The following is a 12,923-nucleotide window of genomic DNA, read 5'->3' on the forward strand; positions in this document are numbered from 1 at the left end:
GGCTTTTCTAAAGTTCCATTTCCCACTTTGGTTTTCAAACAAAAACACATTATATTTGATTTCCAATTATCCACAATTTTATTCGCTTCAAAATGTGTGTGTGTATATAGTATATATAATTATATAAAATGTACAAATTTATCTTTGCTGTCGATGGTTTTGGAATTTGATTATATCAAGATCAGATCAGCTCCATCATCGTTCTTAATTTACTAACAACTACACAAGACAATTAATTAATTAAAAATACGATAATAATTTATGTACAAAAATTTCCATCGGATTTATTTGTGTGTATGTGAAAACAAAACTGTAGACAATTCAAAAAACTGAAAGAAAAAAAAAACATTTGGAAAACTTTTACAATTTTCTTCTCACAGGAGATTTCTGTCTGCTTTTGTGTTGTTGTTGATTGGAATGTTATACACGCAGTTATATAAAATATACAAATATGAAATATATAGAAAAAGGTTTTAAAAGGAGGCCAAAATGGGTGGAAGGGATGTTTTTAAACTTTTTGATTTAGTTTTGGTTTTAACGTTTTTTTTTTAAGCTGCTTTAATAACAAAACAAATCGAGACGACTCGGTTACAATTCAATAGATTCTTCGGGTTCAGTTAGGGACATAATGACTCCTTCTCCTAGTTTTTCTCATTCTTCCATCTCGTCGAGATTCGATTCGCACAGCAGCAATCACAGGCGTGGTCTTCTTGTTACTTAAACGGAACGAGGCTGGACGACTGTCAATGGAGAAATGAATTAGTTAATGATTAAAGAATAAAAATCATATTAAAAATGTGTGCTTTAAAGTCCCAAGATTAAATAAATTTATGAGTAACAATTAATGGTCGATTAATTAATAAATCCGTTTTGAAACGTAATTCAAAGTAAATTATTCTGAAATTTAATTCGAGTCATAAATATTCATTTGATTAATTTAATTTGTCTTCATCTTTTAATGGCATATTAATGAATACAACTGGTTTGAATGTAATTATACATTCTATGAAAATGAATCGGGGCTTTAGACGGTTATATTAATTGGGTAAGAACACATTTATTTGTTTAATTGGAGAGGCTAATATTTAGTGTTTTTTGGATCTACATAGGTAAAGAAGTACTTTGGTAAGGCAAAAGATAAACAATTTTGTAAACATCAAGCTTAGGTATCTAGGTACACCCCAACACTGCTATTAATGTATTTGGAATTTTTGTTTTAAGATTTAAAATAAGATAAACTTGAAATTAAGGCGTCATGGTCTTTTTAAGTGTACTCTCTACTTAAGGAATGGGTGGTACTCACAGTGAGGTCGCTGAGACTCTTCGGGGACAGCAGCTCCTCCCTCCATGGCCTGCATCATGGGCACTGGGATGCGGACGGGCTGGGCCAGACTGCGGCCGTAGATCATGCGTCCGAAGGGCAACTGCTGGGACTGGTCGGGCATGGGCGGGGTCATGGTGTCACGGGGCTGCTCCGGCAGTGGCTGCAGGATCAAGCGCTGGATGCGCATCTGGGGCACCTGCTGCTCCTGCTGCTCCGGCTGCTGCTGCTGCTCCTGTCGCTCCTGGCTGACCTCCTGGTGCTGCACCTCCTGCTGTTCAGGCTGGTTGGTCTGCTGCTGCTGCTGTTGCTGCTGCACGGAGGTCTGTGCCTCGGTGGTGGCCTGCTCGGCGGAGGTGGAGACATCCTCCTCACTGCCCTCGCTGGATTCCGCACCCTCCTCGGCGGCCAGACGACGCAGCTCGTCGGTGATGCGATCCTCGGCCATGCGCTGGATGTTCCTCAGATCCTCGGCGGTGATGCCCACACGCTGCAGGGCCATGCCGAAGGGCATGGGCTGGATCTGGATCTGGGGGACCTCGCGCTGCTCCTGGCGCTGCTGCATCTCCTGACGCTGCTGCATCTCCTGGCGGTGCTGCATCTCCTGGCGCTGCTGCTGCTCCTGGCGCTGCTGGGCGGGAATCTGGACGGGCACATCGTCGGCCACGTGGATCTCACGGAAGGGGATCTGCTGCATGTGAATGCGCAGTGTCTGGACCTTGGGCATCTGCATCTGCATCTCCTCGGAGGACTCCATGCGGGGGGCCTGCATCACCTGCGGCGGCATGGGTGGACGCATGGGCAGGTGCTGGAACGGAGGCGGCAGCTGGCGGATGATGATGGGTCCCTGCTGCTGCTGTTGCTGATGGGGCAGCTGCTGGTGCATCTGCATGGCCGGGGGCATCATTCTCTGGGGCATGTGCGTCAGCGGCATCTGGTCGGGAATGCGACCGAAGGGGATGGGCACTCGCTGGAAGGGAATGAACATGGGCCTCAGCGGCTCGGCATCCTCGTCGGAGTCCTCCTCCTCCTGCTCCCTCTGCCGCTTGGCCTCCTTCTCCTCCTTGTCCTTCTCGTCGCCGCCGTCGCAGAAGATCGAGATGCGCTCGCCGGTGATGCGGGCCTTCTTGGGATCCGTGGTCAGGTTGACGCCGAAGGGCAGGGCCACCGTCTTCGAGGGCGAGTCGACAATCTCCTCGGCATGCTTGCGCTCCACCACACAGTTCATGCGGGATCTGTGGGGTGAAGGGAGAGATTTTAATACGATTAGGATTGGTACTATCTAAGTCGGTCATCATTTTTGTAATCCTTCTTTTTTAAATTGCAATTTTGTATGCAAAAGTCATACAAATACAAAAAAATCAATAAGTCTACATATATTGCCCTAACAAAATCAATTATTTGAATAGTTTTATCTGTTGTCTATGTGCTTTGGGATTGTTTTAAATTAAATATAATTTAAATTGAATTTAAATTTTTTAATCTATCTATCTAACTTTTAGGCTCTTACTTCTTGTTGTTGCGCAGAATGGCGGCAGCCAGGTCGCTCAAGTCCAGCTCGAGCGGCATTTTGCCGGGGTACTTCTGCAGCTCGTCGGTCTCATCGCTGTCGGAGTAGGAGTTGTCCTTGTCGGAGGAGTGCTCCTCGGCATCCTGGGTGGCTTCAGCCTTGCGGCTCTCAGGCTCCAGGCTCTGCAACTCGGAGTCGTCGGCAGATCCGGCGGATCCTAGGAGTGGTTCAGCGCGAGGAAGCTCCTGAAAACAAAGACCACAGTGCTTATATTAGCTTTGTTATAAGCATTAAATTTAAATCAAATGTCGTTTAAAGTATCCAAAGACTAGCAGTGTATTCAGCTTGTTTCGGTCTCTAATTTTAATTTATAAAACCGATTATAACAATAACCATAAAAGTATAAATATTTTTGTTTTTTTTTTATTTACATTACAGTTTATCTTACTCTTATTACAAGTTTACGTAATTTCCCTTAACTTAATTGAAATTTCCAGTTCTTACCAAAGTCAAAATGTCAATCTTAGACAGTCTTATATCATTCCCCAATTTTTCAGCTTTTTGTCGTAAATTGACAAAGTTGTTTAGGCCCTCAACTGAAACTGAGTGTCTCGGCGGAGTTTGTTTTCGTTATTTGCTTGTCTATTTTTTGCTGGGGCTTCTTGCCTGCTCTTCGTGCTCGAAACAATGAGGGGCAGACCCCGGTGGCAGTCATCGCAGTCAATTGCCCGGCGGAGATGTGACCCCAACCTACATACGACCGAAACCAAAAGTAAAATGCCATCGGAACAGACTTGTTGTTGCTGCGGCTCGAGAAGTCCAAACAAAACAGCAACGAACAGCAATGAAATTACATAATCGCATACACAAACAAATGGCTATATCTGAGTGAATCGTGGCTAAACAAAACTCATGCCCAACCACAATGGCCACAGAAATAACAAACGAAAAATATATTTAAATTATATGAACCTCATTAATGCCGAGCCACAAATGAGGGGGAGTTAGGTGGAGCTGGAGTTGGATTCGGAGTCGGAGTCGGAATCGGAGAGAGGTGATTTGGATAATGTTTTATATATCCGGTTTGTGGATGGCTTATTTTGCAGGTCACCATGTACTTGACAGAAGAGGTTGACATTGAATTGAGACAAGTTCTCTTCGGGTTTCCTCCAATTGGCTGAGATTCTTAAAACAGGAAATCTCTGTTGACAGAGCTGAAAGTAATTTATTTGCCCTTGAAATTGAGTACTACATATGTGTTTTGGAGCATCAAGACAATGTTACCCTCATAGGGTTAAAATATTTGTAAAGGACCTTGTTTCTAGATATGTATTTAATTATTTATATATCATTTGCAAAGAAATTCTCTTTAAGTAAGGTTTCTTACTTTAAAAACCCTTACATTTACCATTTACGAATTCAAGGTTTCTGTCCCTTAGCCCTTCCAAATTATTCAAGCAAAGTTAAAAAGTCGCTTACTTTAAACGAAATTCAGCAGTGTGACAAATTATAATTCATTTTCACAGCTTCTCAGAAAAAACGAAACAAAAACCTGTATATGCAAAATGGACCAAAAACTGAGTCAAACCTGAGTCATTTGCTCCCAGGCCAGGTGACACACAATCCGAAAATTTCACTTTAACATCACTTTTGGAGGAAAACAGCAGAAAAGAAAAAAAACTAAAATCGAAACCGAAACCGAAACCGAAACCGAACCCAACCAGTTCAGCAAACAAGTTCGCTCGATTTGATTGTTTATTTTCGCATTCGTAGTTGAATTTCAAGGCCAGTCGCGTCTGGAGATAAGATCTATTATAATACAAAGAGAACATTTGTTTGCCCCTAATTTGTTTATTGCGAGGGACATGTGGGGAATCGACTCGAGTCGCATTAAGATGACAATTAAATGATTACAAATTGAACGCTCTATGCAATTAAAATGACAGACAGCCATCCGAAGTCAGACGGTAGGCATTTAATTTGCAAAATCTTTATTTATAGCCCGGCTGACTGACGCACGTCAATTGTAATTCTACAGGCGGCGCACGGCAATTTCTTTAGGGAAATCATCCATAAAAACATCCATTTGCTTAGCCAGCATAATAAGTTTTTCCTCTCCCCGTCTCTTGACGTTCTTTTTATTCCTTCACTGTCGAAGTGCCAAACGATTTTGCACAACAGCAGATAAATTATATTTACCTATGTGCTGGCTGCCTGTATGTCGGTACATTACATAATCGTCAGGCCAAAAAAAGCATTTGCTTTGTCCCAAAAACAAAAAAAAAAACAAAGTACGACAAACAAGCAAAAGCAACAAAAAAAACGAAAGACTCAGGCGCGCAACTCGCCTTAAATGGCAAACAGTCAACGGCAATGGCCAAAACCACAATGGAACTCCGGTCTTTGGTCTTCGGTCTTTGGTCTCTCAGTCGCTGATGGCTTTTTTGCTGGATGCCTGGGATGTTTGCCTGAAAGGTTGCTCGGCTGCTTATTTTTGGTTGGTGCCAAGCGGCGCCAGCCGGCAAAAGAAACCAACGAAAAAACGAAAAAAACCAAAATGACAGTAAAATTGCATTATGGACCGGCTGTTGCAAGCGATGGCCACGTGAGAAGATCTTCATCAGCAGGAGATACCAAAGCAAACGGCGGTGTAGGGAATTGCATTTGGGAGGAGGAGGATTTCTTAACTCTGGTTTCTGCAAAGTGAACATTAAGGCGAAGAAACCTTAAAATTCAAGTGAGTAATTCCTCTGGAATTCCTCAGAATTAAGACAAAGTGTTCTTATAAACGATTACAGAATTCATTTTTAACCAAATTTCCACCGAAAATTGAATTTAAGTATCACAGACATTAAATTTCAATTTCATAATTTCATTCCAAATAAACATTTAATTACTTACAGACAGCCTAAAAATTTGGTTAAAGATTCAAAAAAACAAATTTTAACCATAAACTTCAGTGCAACAATGGTTCATTAAGATGGCTTTACAATTATTTGTAGCTTTCACTCTTATCCATTAAATATCAGCACAATCAAATTAATTGGGATCATATATTCAATAATGAGCCTTTACAAAAAGGTATATTTTTAGGGGATTTGACTGGGTTTGGCTGGGTTTGGTTTTTCAGGTGATCACATAACAATTGCATTCATTCAAGGGAAGTTGCATAGGGGCAAAAATTCACTTTCACGATTTTCCGACCATCTCTAGTTGCTGCTGCTCTTTCAACTGATGATCTCTGGCATTTTGGATGCCCCAGCAGCAGCAGCAGCAGCAACCCAGCAGCAACATCAGCACAGCGGCAACATCAGCAACAGCAACAACAATTGCTGCGCCCACGCCCGCTTGAGTGGATTTTGTTTGTGTTGTATTTTTGTATGTGGCTTGCAACATGCTTTTTGTTACTACTGACTGCTGCTTTCACTTTGTCTGGCATTTGATTCGCAATTGTTTGCTATTGCTGCTGTGGCTGCTGCTGCTGCTGCTGCTGCTCTCTGGTTATTATGTCGCAAGCTCCAAATGCGAACTCCACCATTTTGGTGTCCACTTAAGCGTCAAATTATGGGAATTTCGCTTGATTGAATTTATCGTTGCATTCGCTGAGTTTGTTCGTTCATTCGTTTACATAAGCCATCTGCGCTGCGAGTTGAACAACCTGATCACAGTATTATAAACAGTGTATAGCCCCCCTTTCCCTTCGCTGGCATATGTGTAATTTGTTTCATTTTGCACTTTCCATATCGGCTAATTGAATATTGATGACACGAATGCAAATGATTGGCCGAAAGTCATTAAGTTTGAATTATGCTCTTTGGCCAGTCATCCAATCATCTATCAGCCATTTTATATCCATCGTTTTATGGTGTTGATACTTTGATTTTTATAATGGCCATTTGGTTACGGTTACAAGCGTTAAATTTCTCAAGGAAGCACACAATTGAAAATTTGTTTTGTGCTATTACATGTGAATATGCGTAATGGCTTTTGAGGTGCTTATTCAATCACTTTTGATCAAATTGCCAGTTATGTGGTAAGGTGTGTTGGCATATGAAAGATTTGTATATAACAAAAAGTCTAGGAAACGATTAGCTCTATTTTCTTATTTACGTGTAGAGTTATTGGTTAATAAAAGTCTCAGTGATTTATAGCCAACATGAAGTTGAGTAAAAACAATTTATCTATATAAAATAAAAACATATCAATTTAAAACTACCCAAGAAAATTTAAACTATTTTTCGTTTTCTCCGGGCGAAATTCCTACTAAATGAGAAACAGTTGCTACGCCTTAAGCTAATAATATATATACCGCGTATTATTTTTTCGTACATTAAAACCCCCCTCACAGTGCCTGTCACAAGTCTGCGATCCCGTGGAACTAATAGCGCGTGCAGTCAACAACTTTTTCAGGGAAATTATACCTAGTCCACACGAACAGGCAATACTTTTCGGCTACCACAGATTGTACCTACATTTTCCGGTAATTATATTTAATTTTGCTTAATATTCGAACTTTTTTTGGGAGTTGACTCCGATCTGTGGCGTGTGCAGCCAAACGATGCGAGCCATTATTACCCAACTATGTAATTTTAAAAGCCAGAGTCCGAACACGATACAAATCTGCCATAGCAGCGGATCATTGAAGCACGACGGATTGTGCGGATTGGTATATTAGAGGTAAATGTATATTGGACTCACCTTGCCCACCTGCTGCAGAGTCTCGAGCATAAGCTCCTTTTCCAGCACCGAATCGAGGGCCTGCACCTGGTCGCACGAGGCCTTGGCCTGCAGATACGACGAGGCCAGGATAAAGGAGCCCAGGATGAAGGACGACACGATGATGGTGAAGGCGGTGATCTTGGCAATCTTCACCGAATTCGCCTGGCGCTTGTAGGCCTAAAAAATGACACGAAATAAGATTAGCCATGAGGTTTTTAAAATGCACATTTAAATGTGTTTTTGTTACATGCAATTTAATATTTCTACGTGCTCTTTTGTCTATGACCTCTCTGTGTGTCAGTTATTTTGGGGGTCAGGTAAAAGCCACGACCTTACTCTACAAAATACTCTTTAGCATGGCCGAGCACGTTTTCCCCTTCAAAATGTTTAAGTTTTAGAGAATTTATATATTAGTGCAGGGTGCAGAAAGAGTTTATATGTTGATTACTTTAATTTTACAAGAAATTGAGTCTGCTTAAAAGTAAGTAAAAAGTTTGAGTTTGTACAGAAAGTGTATAGTAAAAAGCGGTGACTCAACATAAATTGCTAAATAGTTCAACAGCCAAAGATGAGACATGAGGTAATAAACAATAAGTGATTGTCAAACGCATTTAACTTTTCGGCAAGTGTTTATAAAATCAAGTTAACTGCGTCTTAGATCACCGCAAATATTTGCTTTTCCAGCAGAGCCAAGCCGTGACTGATGTTTAAGCTTTCCGCTTAAGGTGCAAAAATTTACAAGTGGATGCAAAAAGCCGCAGCATAGGAATATCCACAAAAATGCTTAGGTATATATATATTCCGCATTGGGGTCTGCGATTGCATAACAGGAAGCCCACCGCAAAATTAAGGAAATGGCAAGCCCAAGAGAAAACTGAAGACGAAGAGTCGACTTGAGTGTGGGTGCAGTCAGGTGAGGCAGCTCTTTCTCGGTTATATCTATATCTTTTCGAAATGTGCAATGTTTTTTTTTTTGTTTTTCTTGGTTTTATTTTTTGTTAACACCTTTACGTGCGTGGCTGGCGTGGCCCCAAAATGCAGTTGCGAAAGTGAATTGTGAGTGAGTGATCATCATCATCAACACCAGGCAAAGTGAAGTGGAAGTGAATGGATCGCCTGGCACTCTATTTTACACTACTCTACTCTACTCTACTTGATGAGGTTTTAATTTTTTTTTTCCTTTTTTTGTGAAGATTTTTGTGCAGACAAAAGACTTGAGCGACAAACCTGATGATTAAAGTTAAAAAATCCCATCTGTGGTTGGTTTTGGGTGTTGTTTTTGTGTTGTGGCGAGTGCGGGGGAATAGAGAAAATTTCATATTGTCAATCATGGTTTCGAGTTCGTTTTTAGTTTTTTTTTGCATTCACATTTTTCAGCAAACGAAAGAAAAACGATTTTTGTGGTTTTTGTTTGGAGTGTTGTGCACACATACACATACGATATGTTAAGGAAAAGTACATAAAAACAAGAGAAGACAAAAAAGTTAATGAGATTGTACTGCATTTGTGTGGGGTCGCTGAATAATACTTGAGGTAAAAACCTTACACATATGACTTAAAGGTAAATAATGCACAAAAGGGAAAGCTTTTGGCCAAGGGTCGATTTGTGAAGGCTTCGACAGAGCTATTGACGTATTGAGTAACTTATTGATTGATGGACTGTCTCAGGTCTGTTGATTTATTAGAAAGGTCAGTCTATCGGCTCTATGAATTATACTTTTTAAATCATTGGCTTTTATTGAAGTATATATATATTTTTTATTCACTAAATACTAATGATATTTGTTAGCTTTACTGATTTATCGCCCCTGTATACTTAATGGTTGTTCAAATCTTTTTTTTAATCCAGTCATTGGCTTGGTTTATCGTCATTAAGATCTAATAAATGCGTATTTAATGCATTAAAAACTGGTAATTATTCAAATGTTTTATTTATGCTTTGTAATAACAGCACACCAAAAGATTTATCAGCTTTCAGTGTAATATTTGTTGAGGGTAAACGAATTTTAGATTATAAAAATTTTATCTTTGAATATTTTTTATTTTTTATTAATCTTTTACTGTGTTTTTATACCTCGACCAATCAGATTTACCGCATTTTTCGTTTCGGGTTAATGTAAGTATGCACTTCCTATGAGCCTGTTAGATAACTTTTTGCTTTCACTGTACCGCTGCTAAGGCGATAATAATGGGAGGGGAAAACCCTCGCGTGAATGGTACCGCACAAATCATTTTATGGCTGATGCGGATGCTGACGTTTGAATGCCAAATGCAAAATGTACTGTGCAATTTATGCAAATTTTTATTTTTAATGAACCCACACAAACTATCACACCCAGAGATCTAATAATTTCGTATATATATATATATAAATATATGGTATGGCTGGGAAAACAAGTTGAACAAGCCAAAGTACTCGGTGGCACAGCCTTTATAGGTATTGTGTTTGTTTAGGTTTTGCGTTATTAGCGTGTCGTGACTGGAGCATTAGAGCTTTCCGAGATTCGTATTAAGGCGGATTTCTAGTTGTCCAACCATATCGGATACACAGATCCATTCACACCTTGCCGAGAAGTGAAGCAAAAGTATTCGAGTGTATCTCGTATCATGCAGACACTGACGACTGCGGACTGTGGACTATCCCAGGGAAATGTCAAGTCGCAGAAAATTGTCAAAGCCGCTCACGTTGCATGCGATTCCCTCCCGGCTGTCAGACAGTAATAATTTTTTTTTTAAATTGCACATTAATGGGCGGCTTGCAAATTGCTTATGCATGCAATGCAGACTGATTTGGTGAAAATGCAGCTCACGTTTGCAGCTGCGTGCAGAAAAAAGTCCGCATTGCGCATACGCTCTGTGGTACGGCAGCGGATGCAATAAGTCAAAGGGTGACCCTGGCATTTTCTAACCCACTTGGCTGCTGGCCAATCAACGTTCAACAGGTCAGCTAAGCTAAGGAAAATATTAAATGCGCAGATACAAAATGTAGATTGCTTCCTAAAGATCATTTGGGTATTTTCCCTTTAACAATGAATGTGTTCATTAAGTGTGGCAAGCCAAATGGAATTTAAACTGATTTATGTTTTACAATCTCAGCTGAATTAAAAAGTGATTTATTTCTAAAAAAAAATGTTTCAAAAACAATAATAGGCAAAGATCTAGATCTCGTTAAATGTATTTTCTCCTAGCTCATTACGGCTTTCTGTGCAAATCCAAAATTAGCGCAAATAATTGCTGGACAAAATGAGGAATCTGCTTGCAATTAGTCTCGCCATTTTTCACACACAAAGAGAGCGGAGCTAACAGATCGAGGCTTTACTGTACTCACCGGTGGCGGTTCGCTGGCGGTGCTGTAGACCTCGCTAGCCGCATAGTCGGGCTTCATTTGCACGGTAGCCATCGAGACGGTATCCTTCTCGGTCATCTATAGCACTACAAAATATTGGGGGAACAATCGGTTAACTCTCAGGAACTCAGGACCGCAAAATCCAAGCAAGGACAACTGATGGCAAAACAGTTCGCTTTTAAATTTCTAGCACAGTTTCCCGTCTCGAACACTTTCTTTCATCACTTTTCACTTGCTTTAGTTATCGTTATCCAGCGTATTTTATATTCCTTCACTTACGTAGAGGATTTTCCAAAAATTCGACAAAAGTAAAAGGAATTTGTAGAGCGTTTTTTTTTTCTGCAGGTTTTGATGGTTGAAAAAGTTGCCTGACCAACTTTTCAGTAGGGAGAATTTTTGGCCTCTGGAAACTTTGGAGAACTACGTCTTTGTTATACGACTGCCACTCGCCGTCTGAAGCCACAAACGCGTTTCGTTTCAGATTAGTCTACCAGATTTAAAACTTTTTTTGTACCCGTCGGCGACGCCGGCAGAGGCAGAGACAGCGACTACGACTGCGACTGCAGCAGAGCGGTCTCTGAAACAGAGATACAAAAACTACAGCACACAGATACATATACAGATACAGATACAGCTGCACGATCAACACGAAGCTGAAATACGAACAAACGAACGAAAAACAAAAGTTAAACTCAAAAAATAGTATAAAAAAGATCAACAATAACACACTCAAGCTGGCTGGCTGGCTTACTAATACATTTGTGCTATATTCATGCAAGTACGGGTACAGTGAAGGCTCACTAAATGTACACTACGGGGTAAAATTAAAATTAGTAAATGAAATAAAAAAACATTACACAGAAAGGAAAGAAAGAAAGTAATTTTTGGATTCAAAATCCTTATTGCTTAGAGAGGCTTGAGGCTCAATAATGTACCTTAAACTTTTAAGCTATTTTCTTTAGATTATTAAGGTTATTTTTATATATTTGATATACATAAATAAGTTTATAAAAAATTTAAATACGTCTCCAGATCTCAAATCTAGGTAGAAATATTTAAAAGTACACACGTACGACTTACCGTGTAAAGACTGTCTATATGCAAGCCGAGCTCAGGTACAGAAAAAGCTTTCGGCTGAGTTGGACCCTAATATTGAGCTACACACGTGATTGTGCGTTGACGCTTAGCAATTAGCCGAACGCGAATTAAATTGAATTTAAAAATGAAATTATATTAAATGATTTAATGGTTTGTGTACACACAACTATTTATAGAGCCATTGTTGTTTGAGAATAGTCTAATTTTATGTTAGAATCAACGATTTGCCAGGCATTCCTGCAATTAGATATAGCAAATTTGGTTAAGCAGCAGAACCTGTGAAGTTATGTAAATACGATAACGATACGCCCCACGGATGAGTAGGGTATTGCGGAGTGTGGTGAAAAAGCTCTCGCGACACACTAAAAACTAAAGGTACTCGCACAACTCCGCCAACACAATCACACACATAAATTTACAGCCGGAGTAGACCTCGTATAACTTGCTCCCCGACTTAAAAGTTGTCGGCTGCGCTGCTGCAGCTGACTTGTTCAGTTGTTGTTGCACCACTTCAGGTTGCTTACGAAAAAAAAAACATTAAGTTTTTGTAGTATTTCTCTTTTTTTTTGTAATTTTTCCATTGTGATTGTAACTGGCCAAAAGCATTGCACTTGCCCATACAGATGCAGAATACCAGAGATATATATAGTAGCCACTATTTATGCCATATAGTCAGCGTTCATCTTGATTGCTGGAACAGCTGCCGCCGCCTGCTGTTTGCTTAGATTGTCCATTATTTTGAACAGTTCTGGGAATTGCTTTTAATATAAGTAAGAGGGCTGGTCTTGATTGATAAGACTTTCTGATGATCCGTATTTGAAACTGTTCTGTTAGTCAGGGAGATTGCTCATACGCCATGTTGCAGGCAAACCAGTTTTGGCTTTTTAATTTTGTTTTGATTTGTTTCCTTCGCCACAGCTTTGTATCAT

At 40.1% G+C, this 12,923-nt stretch overlaps 1 protein-coding gene across 2 annotated transcripts; it reads right to left on the reverse strand.

The window, feature by feature from the left end:
• Positions 1–54: 54 nt before the first annotated feature.
• On the reverse strand, positions 55–11,374 carry LOC108147470 (putative uncharacterized protein DDB_G0271606). Of its 2 annotated transcripts, XM_017274016.2 has the most exons (7): positions 11,176–11,374; positions 10,879–10,982; positions 8,778–8,804; positions 7,530–7,727; positions 2,832–3,076; positions 1,304–2,556; positions 55–740 (listed from the first exon to the last, which is right to left on the reverse strand). In XM_017274016.2, exons 2-7 carry the CDS (start codon positions 10,972–10,974, stop codon positions 718–720), a joined length of 1,842 nt encoding a protein of 613 aa, XP_017129505.1. In that variant the 5' UTR covers positions 10,975–10,982; positions 11,176–11,374; the 3' UTR covers positions 55–717. The 2 variants fall into 2 exon arrangements, with proteins under 2 accessions (XP_017129505.1, XP_017129506.1); XM_017274017.2 differs by lacking the exon at positions 8,778–8,804 and having other exon boundaries at positions 11,176–11,373.
• Positions 11,375–12,923: the final 1,549 nt, after the last annotated feature.

The sequence above is a fragment of the Drosophila elegans genome, unplaced genomic scaffold, assembly GCF_018152505.1.
Source record: "Drosophila elegans isolate 14027-0461.03 unplaced genomic scaffold, ASM1815250v1 contig_208, whole genome shotgun sequence".
NCBI classification, from domain to species: domain Eukaryota; kingdom Metazoa; phylum Arthropoda; class Insecta; order Diptera; family Drosophilidae; genus Drosophila; species Drosophila elegans.

What these genes read in the sequence shown, in the direction of transcription:
- LOC108147470 (XM_017274016.2), bottom strand. Translation starts at nt 10,974, where the DNA reads ATGACCGAGAAGGATACCGTCTCGATGGCTACCGTGCAAATGAAGCCC. An exon ending in CTCTGCAGCAGGTGGGCAAG is followed by an intron (nt 3,077 to 7,529) that starts GTGAGTCCAATA and finishes CTTTGTTTTCAG; the next exon opens with GAGCTTCCTCGCGCTGAACC. An exon ending in AGAGTCTCAGCGACCTCACT is followed by an intron (nt 741 to 1,303) that starts GTGAGTACCACC and finishes CTCCATTGACAG; the next exon opens with TCGTCCAGCCTCGTTCCGTT.